This window comes from Colletotrichum tamarilloi, assembly GCF_030869305.1.
Source record: "Colletotrichum tamarilloi strain Tom-12 chromosome Unknown Scaffold_5.1, whole genome shotgun sequence".
NCBI lineage: Eukaryota > Fungi > Ascomycota > Sordariomycetes > Glomerellales > Glomerellaceae > Colletotrichum > Colletotrichum tamarilloi.
The window spans coordinates 428,753-444,417 of NW_026849388.1; the positions used below are offsets into that span (position 1 = coordinate 428,753).

General features: G+C 54.3%; 6 protein-coding genes across 6 annotated transcripts; 3 read left to right on the forward strand and 3 right to left on the reverse strand.

Moving 5' to 3' along the window:
• Positions 1–344: 344 nt before the first annotated feature.
• On the reverse strand, positions 345–1,891 carry CTAM01_02241 (succinyl-CoA ligase subunit beta; the record flags this gene model as incomplete). Its single annotated transcript, XM_060518280.1, has 3 exons — positions 345–388; positions 454–1,603; positions 1,748–1,891. 3 exons carry the CDS (start codon positions 1,889–1,891, stop codon positions 345–347), a joined length of 1,338 nt encoding a protein of 445 aa, XP_060386913.1.
• A 1,230-nt stretch (positions 1,892–3,121) lies between these two features.
• CTAM01_02242 (uncharacterized protein) lies at positions 3,122–3,733 on the reverse strand (the record flags this gene model as incomplete). Its single annotated transcript, XM_060518281.1, has 1 exon — positions 3,122–3,733. The coding sequence occupies one exon, from the start codon at positions 3,731–3,733 to the stop codon at positions 3,122–3,124; it is 612 nt and encodes a 203-aa protein (XP_060386914.1).
• A 2,362-nt stretch (positions 3,734–6,095) lies between these two features.
• CTAM01_02243 (uncharacterized protein) lies at positions 6,096–6,458 on the forward strand (the record flags this gene model as incomplete). The annotated part of the gene is made up of 1 exon (XM_060518282.1): positions 6,096–6,458. One exon carries the CDS (start codon positions 6,096–6,098, stop codon positions 6,456–6,458), a length of 363 nt encoding a protein of 120 aa, XP_060386915.1.
• Positions 6,459–8,075: 1,617 nt separating this feature from the next.
• Positions 8,076–9,250, forward strand: CTAM01_02244 (fructosamine kinase; the record flags this gene model as incomplete). Its single annotated transcript, XM_060518283.1, has 3 exons — positions 8,076–8,262; positions 8,372–9,059; positions 9,157–9,250. The coding sequence occupies 3 exons, from the start codon at positions 8,076–8,078 to the stop codon at positions 9,248–9,250; spliced, it is 969 nt and encodes a 322-aa protein (XP_060386916.1).
• A 744-nt stretch (positions 9,251–9,994) lies between these two features.
• CTAM01_02245 (sey1) lies at positions 9,995–12,712 on the forward strand (the record flags this gene model as incomplete). Its single annotated transcript, XM_060518284.1, has 4 exons — positions 9,995–10,086; positions 10,153–10,584; positions 10,637–12,372; positions 12,429–12,712. The coding sequence occupies 4 exons, from the start codon at positions 9,995–9,997 to the stop codon at positions 12,710–12,712; spliced, it is 2,544 nt and encodes an 847-aa protein (XP_060386917.1).
• Positions 12,713–13,456: 744 nt separating this feature from the next.
• On the reverse strand, positions 13,457–15,609 carry CTAM01_02246 (cupin; the record flags this gene model as incomplete). Its single annotated transcript, XM_060518285.1, has 4 exons — positions 13,457–13,572; positions 13,628–15,247; positions 15,305–15,444; positions 15,530–15,609. 4 exons carry the CDS (start codon positions 15,607–15,609, stop codon positions 13,457–13,459), a joined length of 1,956 nt encoding a protein of 651 aa, XP_060386918.1.
• Between the last annotated feature and the right edge of the window lie 56 nt (positions 15,610–15,665).

Here is a 15,665-nt window from a genome sequence, read left to right on the forward strand (position 1 = left end):
GAACCGTTGATGTGGATGATGTGGTTACATGACACGCTTCGCCTGCAGACGTGGAGTGGGGGCTTTTTTTTCTGCTTAGCAAATTGTGCATATGTAACCATATGAACATGTATATCGCATGCAGGTGAGAAGGACGGGTGGAATATGGATCAAATTAGACTAGGCTTGGTATACTTCACATTCACAACAGGACGGATAACGGAGTGACGTGCGCTTGTGGGAAACTTGCAAGTGACATTTGAACACAAGTTTGATATTTCGGCTCCCAGTGCTAGCTCCTTCAACCTAGGGCTATGTTAATTAATGTACAGGGCGAGGCCAGTCTAAAACACAACGCTAGAGCTTTAGATACCCAAGGAGAACTCGACGCCGACATCAATGTCACGGGCTGGAGATTTTAGTTAGTATTTGAGCTTCTTCAAGAACGAGAAGGTGAGGGATTTCAAGACTTACCCATCTTGACAACCTTGGACAGTTGCACAGCCTTCTCGGCGGCGGTCTGGAGGTCGTCAATGGAGAAGATCTTCATGCCAGAGTTGTTGATGATGTCGTGGGCGGCCTCGACGTTGGTACCCTGGAGACGGGCAATGATGGGGATCTTAAGGTTGAGCTCCTTGGAGGCGTTGATGAGACCCTTGGCAATGAGATCGCAGCGGACGATACCACCGAAGATGTTGACAAAGATAGCGGAGACCTTGGGGTCGCTCGTGATGAGCTCAAAGGCCTCCTTGATGGCGGCGGGGGTAGCACCACCACCGACGTCGAGGAAGTTGGCGGGGGTACCCTTGTTGAGCTTGATGATGTCCATGGTGGCCATGGCCAGACCAGCACCGTTGACGAGGCAGCCAATGTCACCGTCGAGCTTGATGAAGTTAAGGCCGGACTCAGCGGCGCGGACCTCGTCGGCGTCCTCTTGGGTGGTGTCACGGAGGGCAAAGACCTCCTTCTGGCGGTAGTCGGCGTTGTCGTCGAAGCCGAACTTGGCGTCCATGCAGAGGACCTTGTGGTCAGAGGTCTCGGAGAGGGGGTTGATCTCGATCTGGGTGGCGTCCTTCTCGAGGAAGATCTTGTAGAGCTTCTGGATGGTGTCCTTGGCGTCCTCGATGCACTGCTCGCTGAAGCCGAGCTTAACGGCGATGTCGCGGGCGATCTCGTCGGTGACACCCTTGTTGATGTCAATGTTGGTGGTGATGATGGCGTCGGGGTTCTCCTTGGCGACGGTCTCGATGTCCATACCGCCCTGGGAGGAGGAGACGATGACGGGGGCCTGGGAGGCGCGGTCCATCAGGATGGCGAGGTAGAACTCGCGGCGGGCGAACTTGCGCTCGCAAATGTAGACGGAGCTGCAGAGCTTGCCGCCGGCGCCGGTCTGCTTGGTGATGAGCTTGTGGCCAATCATCTGCTCGGCGAACATCTCGGCCTCAGTGGGGGAGTAGATGACGCGAACACCGCCCTTGAGGCCGTTGTCGAAGGTACCCTTTCCACGTCCACCGGCGAGGACCTGGGCCTTGATGACCATATCCTCACCACCAATCTCCTTTGCGATAGCCTTGGCCTCGGCGGCGGTCTTCGCGTTGGATCCCTTGGGGACACCGACTCCATACTAAAAACGAAAAAGCGACCCTCACGTTAGCTATTGTTTTGGTTCTTTATCGCGCTGAGCTGGCTGAGAAGCTCCTGAAAAACTGGCCCCCCCGAAAAGGAGTGGGGCCCCATGTATCGCAGATTCTCTGGTGGGTGTGTTTACCTGGCGCAGAAGGTCGGCGGAGAGGTACTCGTGAATGCTGAGGTTTCTCCTTTGTTGCTGGGCAAGGCCCGGGTATCTGGGAGCGGCGACCTTTGAGGAAGTTTGGATGGCAGAAGCCAACCGGCTGCGTCCGAGCTTGAACATGATTGTGAAGGGGGTTTATGTGTTCGTGTCGCGAAGGACGGGGGGTGGTTTTCGAAGATCGGAGGAAGAGGGAAAAAACGTCAAGCGCGCCTGTCAATTAAATGACTGACAAGAAGGTCCCGACGGGTGGGATGAAAGGCGCGAAGTCGTAGGAAGGAAAAAGGAAGAGGACTGACGAGGAGTCCTTCGAGTGTGCTGTGATGCAATTGGTTTTGCAGGAAAGCGCTATCTCCAGCAATCTCAAACGGGAAAACCAGAGGTTTCTGGGCCGCGGGAATTCCCGGTCCTCTGGTTGGTTTTCGCTCGGAACAAAGCTTCAGCCGAGCTACAGGGTTCCACCGCCGCTTTTAGCTGCCAACGGAGCTTGCTTCCTCCGCCAAAACCGTCGCCATATTTCTGTGACCCTACACATCTAAGTTTAGGGAAGTACAAAGCAGAACCTGATGATCACAGATATATTAGCTCATATCTTCATTTCTCTCTTAAGACTTCACAATAACTTCATATCACTAGGTATTCCATCGCTGGCCGAGGCACGGGATAGCTCCGTCGAGAAGTCAAGGTCGAATTCGGAGACCACCCGGTAAAGCGGCCGAAAGTGGCCCGAGCTCCGAACCCGTGCGCCTGTCAAGACACAACGCCAGCCACGTGTCTGCACTGCTGCAGGAAGCTGCATCTGCAGGCTCATCATGTGGCGTCATTTCTTCACCTCGACTTTCAGACATTGCTAGGATCCAGCTTTCTGCACGCTGCCAGGCGACTCCAGAAGCAGCACGTTCATTTGTACTAATATTGTTGAAAAACTTACAGATACGCCAGAACAAATCTTGACTCCCTCGGCTCAGCTCCAACCTACCCCTTTCTTGAGCGCCATTGCGTATAACCATATTGCGGCATAATGGCAACCGAGATGAACCCTACCCGTCCAATCGTCTTGTCTGATTCAGTATAGATGCTATCTTGACGACATCATATGTATTTCGGAACCGAGAGGTCGTACCTATGACGGTGAAACTCGCTTGATCGCAGTTTTGGAACCTGCTACAAAGTCAGCGACCATTGTTGAAGTTGTCAAAGGTTGTGACTTACAGAACTCATCTCGGTATGACTTTGCCAGTGCGCCAGAGTCAGCCTTTCACCACGTTTAATCCATCCACTATATCTGTTGCGTGACCGCCTAGTTGGTGGACGTAATACTCAGGTGCCGCGCTGGAAGTCGGGCGGAGAGCCTTAGATGATGCCATTTTCGACACCAGCTATCGGCTCTGGTACAACACTGACTACGACTGACCATGACTGGCATACGTGGACCAGGACGTAGACGGGCCGGTCTTGCGCCAATACCCACTGAGCCACGACTCTGCACAGTATGATCATGGGCAAGGCTTTCCTCAATCGTCCCAACCACAGTCGCAGTCTTCGGCTAGCCAACCACCATGTGCTGATATCCGCTCGAGCTTGATCCAGCCTCCTCGCGGTAGTCGATCCCGCAGCTCGAATGATCTCCTTGGCATTTGATAGCAGGCTGCCGGCAAATTGCAATATTCTGCGCAGCCAAAGACGCGATGAGGGTTTTCCTTCTTGGTGGGAAGCGGTGGCTGCCGTGCTCTTGTCGTCGTCATCCGTAGGCGTTATTGCGGAGGGCTGGACATAGCAGGAGAGCTGGTACGAGTAGTATTCCTCAACGTACTGCTCATCGGACGCATCGTTCTCGAATTCCGGTAGCCGGCAGAAGGGGTTCTGTGGTAGTGTTGTTGAAGTATTCCAAGTAGTGTTTCGCGCATTTGTCTGGCTCCAGTTGCTTCGTGCCGGGCAATACGAAGGCCGCTGACACACATCCATCTGGTTTGAGTTTCGTCATTCCCAGCATAGGATTTTACTATGGTTGACCGTCAGGGTTCATGTCGTTAAGCTGGGTTGACGATGGGCTGTGATGTGGAAGTCAACCCAGCTTAATGCCTTGACGGCTTAATAGTGAAGGGCGAGGCGAGACTATAGACGTCCCGTTCTCAAAGACGGCAGTTCTTTGCCTGTCCAGGCATGACAGCCATTGAATCCGGTAGAAGCCTCAATAACCCTAGGCTGCTCTGAGTTCAGCAAAGGTCCTTGGGTAAGCAGGTGCTGGTAAAAGACTCACACATCATAATGCAATTTTAGCACTCAGACTAGAAGAGACGCGAACCTCAAGGAGTAAGAACATGCCTGATGATTCTGCTGCATGTTAGGTACTAGAATGAAAGAAGCGATAAAGGAGCTGTCTTAGCAAGCCTAGTTGCGAATTTGGGAAGACCCCTGTCTTTGATCTGATATGACTTTCACTTTGTCTCAGCAACACTTGTTGCTTTGAAGTCGTTCAGTAACTGGTTAAAATCCGATTTCTTTAAAGGAAAGACGGACCAAAATGGTACTTGGCAAAGAAGAGCAGATCAAGAAAGACATCAACAGTCACAAGTGTCGGGCCGGAAGAACCTATATCATCAAATTGACTCCGATGCGACGCCGGACGTAGTGATCAGGCCATTCCACTCCGCAAATCCCAGGACCCATCTCCGAGATCCCTCCAGCCACAGCATCTGTCGGCACAAAATGGATACCCCTTCGGCTATTGCGATTCTCGGATGAAGGGGCGTCCACAACAACCATCAAGCGGAAGGGAAGGGGATCCACCGTGAGGCTCAACAGACATGTCGTTTCCCGGCCCGCGGTTAACTCTCTTAAATTCCTCTCGAGATCCCAGTCGTCGTGACCGTTTGACCTTACAATACCCTTGCTACGGGAATAGCGTTCCCATGCATCTCTCCCGTTTCTTGAATGTTCTTAGCTTGCATGCTAGCGAAAGGCCCTCCCGGCGGACACTTCCCGAACCTTGCCCATATCTATTGACACTGACCAGGGTCGATGACGCGAATTTTGGTTTTTGTTCGGGATGATTCCTTGACGGGGTCTGGACTTTGGTGTTGCGGATGATGGAGATACTCGCCATTTCTTCTCGCCACTTATTCCCGGGTTTTCTCCCTCACGAAGACACCTCCAAAACTTCTGGAGACCAAATATTCTTCTCATCTTTTTTTTCGGTTTCCGAGCAGAGACACCAGGCTGAACGTGTCCGCTAGCTACCGTTTGCTGATCGGCCGGATGATCGGCGCCTTACACAGCTCGCGGTCGCAGTCGCAGTCGCGAAACCGTTGACGACCTCGCAGCCACAACCGCAACCTCGCAACGACGAAGCCAGCGAAACAGTTTCAAGTAGGGCACCGCTCAGGTCTTATCGCACACCCGGTAATAGAAGGATGAGGAAAAAAACTGTTGATTCCATGATGGAATAGGCTCCACATCGTATGTTGGCCGTAGGAACAACAAGGAAAAGCGGGCTCTGACATTGCGAAGACTCTCCGAACCAGTCCCGAGCCAACTTCAAGGTGAGGTGAGAAGACGTTGGAGGCGATTGGCGAAACCGCGAATGTGACTAACCCAACCAGTACGTACCCCCTTCGAACCTCACAAATCTCGCGACTAACTTGTACCTAGACCATTTTTTTCTCCTTTCCTCTCAACTTTTCACACCGCCGTCTTCTTCGAGATTTTGCTAGTCTTCCTGGACTCGAGTGAGCCTTGGACACGAGACCGAGCAACGACTGCAGTCTTATTGATAGCGGTTCCAAGGAAGCGAGACGCACATGGCATCGCACTTTGGAGGTGCGCCGGCGGCGGCAGCCAGCCCGGTGCTAGCTACTTAGGCAAGCGCCCAGTCGAGATTGTTCTTCGTACACCTCAGCCGGGGCGTCGAGCTTTTGCAAGTGTGCAAGCCGTCCACTCAGCTCAGCTTCACATGCAGGTAGGTCATGGGTATTACATCCAGGGGTCCCACAAGACCGTCTTTGACCTGGGCTCGGCCGGCCATGGTCTCGGAGGTCATTCATCGTGGGTATATAATCTCACTGGGGCCACCCTTTCCCGAGAAGTCTCCCTCCCCTTGTCTCGGTTTTCCTGTCTCCATCTCCAGTTCTGTTTCCTCGCCTTCGTTCCAGAGTCTCTACGCTTTCTTGTCAAGGGGGTCACCGTTTGACCTTTACCAAGTCCAGTCGATCTCTACTTATACCCTCATACACACGCATACACATAGACCCTCTGGACTTGGTTCACTGGTCCCTTGATCCCTTCCTTCTACTTCATCTCTCAAGCTCCAACAAACACCAACATCACAATGCCTTCCGAACAAAAGCCGCTCAGCTGGTGGAAGCGCCACTGCACCCCGCCGCCAGCCATCAACCGAACTCCCCAATGTCCATGCTCCGCCTGCTGGAACGGTAACGGCGAGCACTGGAAGACGACCGTCCCACAGACCACGGCGCCAAATTACACGTCGATCTCGAGCCAAGCAGCAGCAAAAGAGACACGGACGATGGCTCTGCGACGAGAGTCAGAATCAGACCTGACACCGCTCCGCCGCGAAGAGACTTCGTCGACGACAAACCTCAGCGTCTACTCCCAAGATAGCAACGCCAGTTCAGACCGCGCCTCTGTCACCGACGTTCACCGCCTAGCTCTGGGAAAAGAAGTCGTCTAAGAGGGTAGAGAAGAGAGAGAGAGAGAAGGGGGTGATGAGGGATGGAGGGGAAAGCGAATGACAAGAACGCGAGGAAAGCTGACTACATCTGGGCTACATTTACCCCGGGAAGTGGCATCTTGGCGTTGGGGAAGTCTGGACCATTCTTTCCGACAATTCCTCTTTACTTGCCCTGTGTCGCTCGAGCAAGGCCGGCCGTCCTTTCATTCAGGCAGGTTGGATCACAGCCCCTCAATCCTGCCCCCGGACGCCAAGACGCTTACTATCGTCAAGAGCATCGTTGTTCTCGCAAGCTGCACAAGCGACGGTCCAGAGCACCAGATTTAGGGTTTGAGATGCCAGATAAGGGGTCCTTGGGTCGCAGTCGTTGGACGAACTGGGAGCGACGCCGGCGGGCGTCCACCCCCTAGCTTTGTGTTAGCGGGGGTGGTGGACTGGTCCCGTTGGGCTGGTGAGGTCTCAATCCTGGGGAAGTGATAGGATGGGGTAAACAGAAACATGCTCTTGGGTCTTGGCCCTTTGGTGTGGTGCCGTGCCGCTGGTGGTTGGCGTGCTAGCTATCTCGCTTTTGGCTTGAGGTGGGCTTGGAGAGTTGGGGTAATGGCAGGCCTGACCAGGTATGGTATGCCGGGGGGGTTTTTTGGCTCCCGCATGTCAGCCAGTCAGGCGGGACGGAGAATCAGCCAAATGAGGTTCGCTTGGTTGGTCCGGTGGTCTCTCAGGAAGCCGTGACTTGGATGTTGTGTCAAGGCGATAGATACCACGAGATAGAGAAGGGTGTTTTGGTGTCGGTACATTGCGGAGGGCGTTACTTTCTACACGAACACTGGAGGATGCTATGGGGTTCATTTTGCTAGTTCAATAAACATTACACCAAAGACTTCGGTACCCGGGTTTCCAGTATGATTCATCTCATCTTTCAGATAGCTTCCAGGTTTCTATCATTTCTCTGCTCCTCCTATTGTCTCGAAGAATCATTTCGAAGCTTTGGCGGAGCATCTACGGCCCCATCACGGCCCCGTTATTTTTGATCGGTCGGGAACCTAACCCCACCATTGCACCGGGAGCCGAATCAGGTATTTTTGGAGCAACAAGCTTTGAAAACAGCACGCAATAGCTTTAAAGAGTGACAACAGCAGCACCTTAAGGCGATCTCCAACAAAGATAGTCAACAAAACAAAAGTATAGAACGCTTCTGAGCGGCAAACACAGCACTGGCAGTGCAAACAGCAAAAGACAAGGACCGACCGCGATTCGAACGCGGGGCCTAGAGATAAACTGCGTTTAACTGCAATCTCTCGCTCTACCACTGAGCTATCGATCCAAGTGGTTAGTGAGTATGAGCGAAAACACCAGAGTAGTGTTTAAGACGGGTGAGAGGACACGGTGGCTGCAAATGACAAACAGAATGGGTCTCTGTGGGGCTGAAAGGCATGCAGCTTGGGGCGGTACAGTCACTGTGGAGGCCGTTGCTATTCTACGTCACTAAGAGCTCACCCCAACGGTCTGAGCTGGTGGCATGTAACTGAGGTGAGCTCCAGAGCTCAACTTTGAATCACACAAACTACCAGCCTGTCAAACCAGACTTGATCGAGTCAATCCCACACATCTCGAAGAATGGCACCACATGTAGATCCAGCCATCCTCGAAGCCCTCCAGCTTGATCCTGAACAGACCAAAATCGCGTCTCATGGCGGCTCCGGATTCGCATCATCTTTCAAACTCACCTCTGTCATCGATGGTCAGCCCACCAACTTCTTCGTCAAGACGGGCTCTGGGAAAGACGCCGAAGTCATGTTTAGAGGTCGGTGAAACCTGGCTGGAGTGCAGAGCAATCTGGTGAAGAAACACATCTGCACTTGATTTGGCATCCAAAGCTGTCTTAGAAGCAGGAGCATTGACACTTCCCGCAGGCGAACATGAATCGCTAAACGCAATCCACAACGCCGTGCCGAATTTCTGCCCAAAGTCGCACGCCCACGGGCGATACCAATCATCCCCGGGCACATGCTTCCTCGTCACAGATTTCTTGGATCTGGGATCCTCGGCCCCGGGCGGATCGGGCATGTCGCTGGCCGCGAAGCTCGCCAAGATGCACACGACCCCGGCGCCCGTCCCGGAGGGATTCGACAGGCCCATGTACGGCTTTCCTGTGAGCACCTGCTGCGGCTCGACGCCACAGGAGAACGCGTGGAAGGAGACGTGGGCCGAGTTCTATGCCGAGAACCGGCTGCGCGGCGTTTTGCGCGCAGGGATCAGGAGGAACGGCGCAGATGGAGAGTTGTCGGAGGTCGTGGAGACCGTTGCGAGCCGGGTTGTTCCGCGGTTGATCAGCGAGGACCGCATCAAGGGGATCAAGCCGGTGGTGATCCACGGGGATCTATGGAGCGGAAACCACGGCCGTGGCCAGATTGCGGGTAAGGGCGGCGCGGAGGAGGTTGTCTACGATTCGTCGGCCGTGTATGGGCATGCCGAGTACGAACTGGGCATCATGAAGATGTTTGGCGGCTTTGGGAGTAGTTTCTGGAACGAATATAATAAACTGGTGCCAAAGGCGGAGCCAGTTGAAGAGTGGGATGATCGACTTGCACTTTACGAGTTGTAAGTCCACTCCCTCGCGTCGCTTCGAGCTTTCGCCCACTTGCTTGAAGGGGGGGTTGCCATGGTGATTTGCCCCGCTAACTTGTAGGTGTCGCAGATATCACCACCTCAACCATTATGCGTTATTTGGTGGAGGATACCGCGGAGGCGCCATGGGGATCATGAAGAAGCTGATTTCAAAGTATGGCTGAATCAATTGAAGTTTATCAGTATTACCATGACGTTGGGAAGATTGGTTTGTGCTTGAGGAATTCCACATTAAAGCCGGCCCGCGCCGGTGGGAACCATGAACTTTGTATTAGCGGCCAACCGAAATGACTGAGAGCTCTTAGTTTCAGGGACGGCAGCACTGGATGGACACAGTCGTCTCCGTTGAATAGAAATCGTAGTCAGGAGCCTCACATCGTATCTCATTACCCACACAATTCACAATGACTGGTCCGCTATTCGACGGAGATACCTCACATGTCGTGGTCACGTCGTCTGATGTTTTCGAGGGGATTTTGGAGAGATACCAGGATTCACATGCCAGGGGTTGCCCTGAGACCGAGCCTCCAATCACTAGGTGACTGGCCACTCGTTAGGAACTTGGGGGAGGGAAACAGCACGGACCAACCATTCATCCGGCGCAACTGCACACTTTCCCACAGTGGAGGGCAGTAAAGCCAGGTGGGAAAGGCAAGATTAACGGCCCATGACAGGGGAATTTGATCACAAGGGTCGATGTGGTCACTTCCTCTCCCAGCTGCCAACTCCCATTAGCACGCACTGCACTTTCGCCCCTGTTGCTACATTGCACCCGAACAACGTTTGGCTTGCTCTCCCGTTCCTTTTCTTCCTCTTCTTTCTTACCTATTTCTGGAAAACGACAATGACCGAATAAACCCTACGAGACTTGCCCCTCCACATTATTTGCTTCACTCGTCGCTGCAACCATGAACGGCCACTTTGCTGCTGTCGGCGAAGAGCCGGATGCCCAGAACTACGAGCATGGCATCCAGGTCATTGACGATCAGAAGGACTTCAAGTACGATACAATCTCCCCCGCCTCAACGAACCGACGATGATCAACGGCTAACTGACTACTGTACAGCTCCCATGTCGCAACATATTTGCAAAAAGTGCGCGTCGCCGAGGCGGGGTTCAACTACCACCTCATCTCCGTCTTCGGCTCCCAATCCACCGGCAAGTCGACGCTGCTAAACAACCTCTTTGGTACCGACTTCTCCGTCATGTCCGAGACGATGCGCCAGCAGACTACCAAGGGAATATGGATGTCCAAGAACAAGAAGGAATCCGGCATGGCCGAGAATATCATCGTTATGGATGTTGAGGGGACTGATGGACGCGAGCGTGGCGAAGACCAGGATTTTGAGAGAAAGAGCGCTCTGTTCGCACTGGCAACTAGCGAAGTCTTGATTGTCAACCTCTGGGAGACACAGGTCGGCCTGTACAATGGTGCCAACATGGGCCTACTCAAAACCGTCTTTGAGGTCAACCTACAGCTCTTCCTCAAAGACAAGCAGTAAGTCGCCCTGTGCGTGGGCAACCCCGCCGCTCGCTAACAGCCTACACAGGTCGAGCTTGAGATCACTCCTCTTCTTCGTAATCCGAGACCACCTTGGCACGACGCCCCTTGCGAACCTGCGCAACACCCTGGTCCAGGACCTAACTAAGATCTGGTCCTCCATCTCCAAGCCGCAGGGCCTCGAAAATTCGCGCATCGAGGACTATTTCGACTTCGCCTTTGCCGCCCTCCCCCACAAGATCCTGCAGGCTGATAAGTTCACTACCGAGATCCAGAACCTGGGGAGGAGGTTCACTGCGGGGCACCGCACGAGTGGGGCCAGCACTCAGGAGTTCGATGGCGGTGTGTTCCTCCCCGAGTACCACCGACGCATTCCCGCCGACGGCTTTTCGCTCTACGCTGAGGGCATCTGGGATCAGATTGTCAACAACAAGGACCTGGACTTGCCGACACAGCAAGAGCTGCTTGCGCAATTCCGTTGCGATGAGATCTCGAGGGAGGTCCTGATTGGTTTCGATACTGCCGTTGTACCGCTCGAGGAGAAGCAGTCCGAATCTGCCAGAGCCGGTAAGCCCGCGGTACTGGCCGATCTGGGTGTGACGGGACGCGAATCTCGTGAGAAGTGTCTCAAGGCATTCGAGATTCAGGCCAGCAGGTATCACAAGGGTGTTTACTCGCGCAAGCGCCAAGACTTGGAAGCTAAGATCGACGGCCGCCTCAAGACGCTTTACAACGCACAGTTGTCCGCCGCTCACAAGGCCGCCATTGCTTCCTTCAGTGAGCACGTTTCGGGTGCTGTCAAGGCTGGCCAAAAGTCCGGCGCGGCCTACGAATTTGCCGAGATCGTTACCGAGGAGAAGAAGAAGACGCTCGAGTTCTTCAAGACCGAAGCTGAGAGCCTCGCCATCCCTGGCGTCGCTTGGTCCAACTTCAAGTCACAGTATGTGTTGTTTGAGAAGGAGTTGGACGACGTGAGCGGTAAGCTGCGCAAGGAAGAGATGCGCCGGTTGGCCACGAGGGTGGAGCGATGGGTCAAGTCCCGCTTGGGCGATGCGATTGGCCTCGAATTCAACAAGCTCGGCTCCGGTAGAGCTGGATCCGGCGCCCCCGAGACTGGCGAGAAGCCTGCGGAGAAGGATCTTTGGGATCGTATCTGGACCGTGTTTGTCGATATCGTCAAGGACGCACAGGGCAGGTTCACCGACCGTGCCAAGAGCTTCGAAGCTACCCAGGATGAGGTCGAAGTTGGTCTCTGGCGCCTCAGGCGCAAGAGTTGGGTCGCCCTGCGCGAGAAGATTGAGGAAGAGGTCATGGAGGGCAACATTCTGTTGAAGCTGAGAGAAAACTTTGAGGACAAGTTCAGATACGACGAGGCCGGCGTACCGAGAATCTGGAGACCTACTGACGACATCGAGGGCATCTACACCAAGGCAAGAGAGTCGACGCTGACGCTCATCCCATTGTTATCAAAGTTCAAGCTTTCGGATAGCTACGGACCTCCTGAGTTGCCTGCCTGGATTGGAAATCAACCCCGTGGGGTTGAGCCCAGCGACGAGGAAGACTTGACACCGATTGGCGGTGTCGATGAGGAGGATGGCAAGAGCCTCGAGGAGGAGATGACTGTTCTCAGCGAGAGCAAGCGTCAAGACCTCGTCATCCGGTTCAAGAAGACCGCGGACGGTGTCTACGTCGAGGCCAAGCGTAGTGCCATTGGCGGTGTCGCACAGGTACCCCTGTACTTCTATGCTCTGCTGGTGGCTCTTGGATGGAACGAGATCGTTGCTGGTGAGTTGTGTCTCTCTATTGTGATGTGTGTCGAACCGAATACTAACTTACGACAGTCCTGCGCAACCCGTTCCTCTTCGTCTTCCTCATCATGCTCGCCGGAGGTACTTACGTCGCGTATACGCTCAACATGCTCGGGCCCATGTACCAGATGGCCAACGCGGCCGCCAACCAGGGTGTCGAAATTGGCAAGGCGAAGCTGCGCGAGTTCATTGAGAACTCGGACACGGCGCGGCAGGCGCTCGCCATGCCCGCACGCGATAGCGATTCCATTAGCATGGACACGCTCGATAGCCGGGGCAAGAAGAAGAGCGCTGAGGATGATATTGATGACATTTAGACCTTTGTCTCCCTCGTACGCGCGCGCGTGTTTGTGTGTTTAGGTTAAGGTAGTTAGTTGTGAACAGCTGAAAATGAGGCTGCGTTCCAGACGGCCGATAGAGCGAGGGAAGAAGGGGTTTTATGAATAGGGAGGCAAAGGATATAATGTCTATAAGATACGTTTTTCAATTTTGATGAAGTGCCATGTGACACCCGTGTAAGCCCATGAATTTGCTCGCACGATATCGTCAGCCTTGATTTTCATATGAAAGGATTTAACACAAGATGATGAAACGAAGTAACCTGCGCATCCACGGCTTCTGGTTTCACATGTTTGCTATACATCACCAAGTCCATTCATAAAGTACACTGTTGCAATGGCAAGTTTATCACAGAAAACGGGATCCAATACTCAAGAAACGCGACTTCGTGGATATTGATTGATGCAATTATAAACCTCCCTTCAAAAACACAAAAAAACAGCCGCTACTCCTCATGATAGTCCTCCCACTCGCTCATCCCGGACCACAGCGCAAGCTCTCCCCTCGGTTTAAGAAAGTCCTGTTCTTGGACCCAAAAGGGAAACCCTCATCCAACAGCTCGAAACCGAATCCAAACGGGCTACCTCTTGAGCCACTTTTCAGAGGGAGAAAGAGAAGACGGGATATCTCGCAAAACACACTGCCGACAGCCAAACAACTAAAAGAAACCTAACAGACGAGCCGATGTAGATCCGCCGTCTCTATCATCCCTAAATCGACTTTCAGCCTATAGTCGTATCCTGGGAGAAATTGGCCCCCGCATTGCTCATCTCGCAACCCTGAGCAAAGAAGATGCGAGCTGGGTTTTCGTAGTCGTTGTGGATACTGTAATAGTTCCCTGCACGACAGTCAGTAAATCATTCCTACTCGAGACGCAGACAGGAACGGCTTACCTCTTGGCACAAACCACATGCCACCGGCGCTTATTCTAAACTGGGACTCGTGTACCGTAACCAAGACCTTGCCTTGGAAGACGAAAAACACCATCTGCATCTTACGCGAGTTTTTCGGCCGCTTTTCTGCGCCGGGCGGGAGGTCGACGACGCCCGAGCCGAAGAACGGCAAGCTGAGGGTCTTTGCGAAGCGAAACGTGGCGTCCCGAATGTCCCTCGTCTGGATGGCGCCCGCGGCGACGGCGATCCGCTCCTCGTCGATCTCGACCTGCTCGTTGATAGCGGGCGGGTTGAACTCGTGCTCCGGCTGCCAGACCACAATTTCGCCGTCGACGCTGCCCGGGTCCTGCTCCCATGGTTCCGCCGGCTCTTCGTCCTCGGATTCGACCTGCTGTCGCCGTCTGCCTGCCTTGGCAGTAGGCCTGCGGCCTCTTGGCCTGCCCTTCCTCGCAGCCTCCCGCTCCTCTTCCTCCACGCGGACGACCTCCTTGACGCTCGGCAGGAGAAATTTGTTGCCCTTCTTTCCATCTTCGAAAGCCTCGTCCTCGTCGTAGGTGACGTGCTCGTTCTTCCAGAACGCCAACGGCTTGTAGGACTGGCGACCGGATCTCGTGTGGGTGATGGAATGGGGGTCCTGCTTCTGCTTTTGCGATACCAGACCGCGCGCTTTAGGCATGGGCGGCCCCTTTTGCACCACGCCCAGAATCGAGTCCTCGCCCGCTGCGGCTTGCGGCTTGCGTCCTGGCCTGCCTTTGGGTCCTGGTTTGGCTTTTGAGGCGGCCTTGGCCGTCTGCTTCGATGATTCCCCCTCTTCCTCCTGGGGCGCAGCTTTCGGCCGCCCCCTTGCTCCGCCCGTTGCCTTCTTTGGTTCTTTCCGCTGTCGTTTGGATGCGCGATCGTCTTCCTCTTCTTGCTCCGCCTTGTCTCCATCGGAATTACGCGAGCGTCGTCGTTTGGGCGCGCTGACCTCTTCCGCCTCAGGCTCAGGTTCGTCTGACTGGGTCTTCTCCTTGCCCTTGCCCTTGGCTGGCCTGCCTCTCCTCTTAACAGGCGCTTCTTCTGGCTCGGACTCACGGTTTGACTGTTCCTCTGCCTCTTCCTGGATAGCTGGCTTCGCCTTTGGTGGGCGGCCTTTGCGCTTGGTAGGCTGCTTCGGAGCCTCCGCTTCTGAAATTTCCTCTGTTTCCGATGCTGCTGGCTCAGATTCGGGTTCTGGCACTTGACCGTCGTCCATGCTGACCATTTGCATCGACTCCTCCTCCCCGTTTTCGACATGGCCATTTTGCGCCTGTAGCACAGCCTCCTCTTCTTCTTCTTCGTCTTCGGAAGAGACTGCGCGTCCACTCTTGAATCCGTTGGGACGTTTACCGTTCAACCCGGGTCCGTTTTTCTCCAGGGCGCCGTAGTCAAGTTTGCGTGAAACTGGAGCTCCGCGAGTTGGCTGAGGTTCTATCGGCGACGATGATCTCCGCTGGGGTGACAGCCGTGTCGGTGATGAGGAAGGGCCGAAGCTCGGGTGGCGCATCGCAGGTGATCCGAGGTTTGTCTTGCGCGGGGAGGTCCCTCGGGGAACGAGCCGAGGGTGGTTCTTCATAATGGTGGAAGGCCCGGGACCGGATTCTAATAAGGAGCTTCGTCAGAAAACGAGCGATATTGCACGATCTCAGTAGGGCTTACCCGACTCCAGCTCCATGTCCTGTTCTCCATCGTCGCTGGCGGATCCATTGTCCTTCTCCGGTGAGGAGAAAAGGCCATCGATGGGTTGCATGCCATGTTCGTCGCGTACGCCCGTGTCGGGCAATTCAATGCCAGTCTTGCTGTTGGGATGTCAGTCTAACAAGTCCATATACAAATCCGAGCTTGCGATCCACGCCAGCCCGAGAGAAGGAGTGCGCGACGCACCGTCCTTTCACACCAAGCTCATGGAAATCGCCTGTGGAGGTCTCGCGACGACGGACGTTACTCTGTCGCGGCGGTGCCATTGCGAATGTGTAGTTGTGAAATGGTCCGGTTCGAGAAATTTGATTAAAATTCGAGA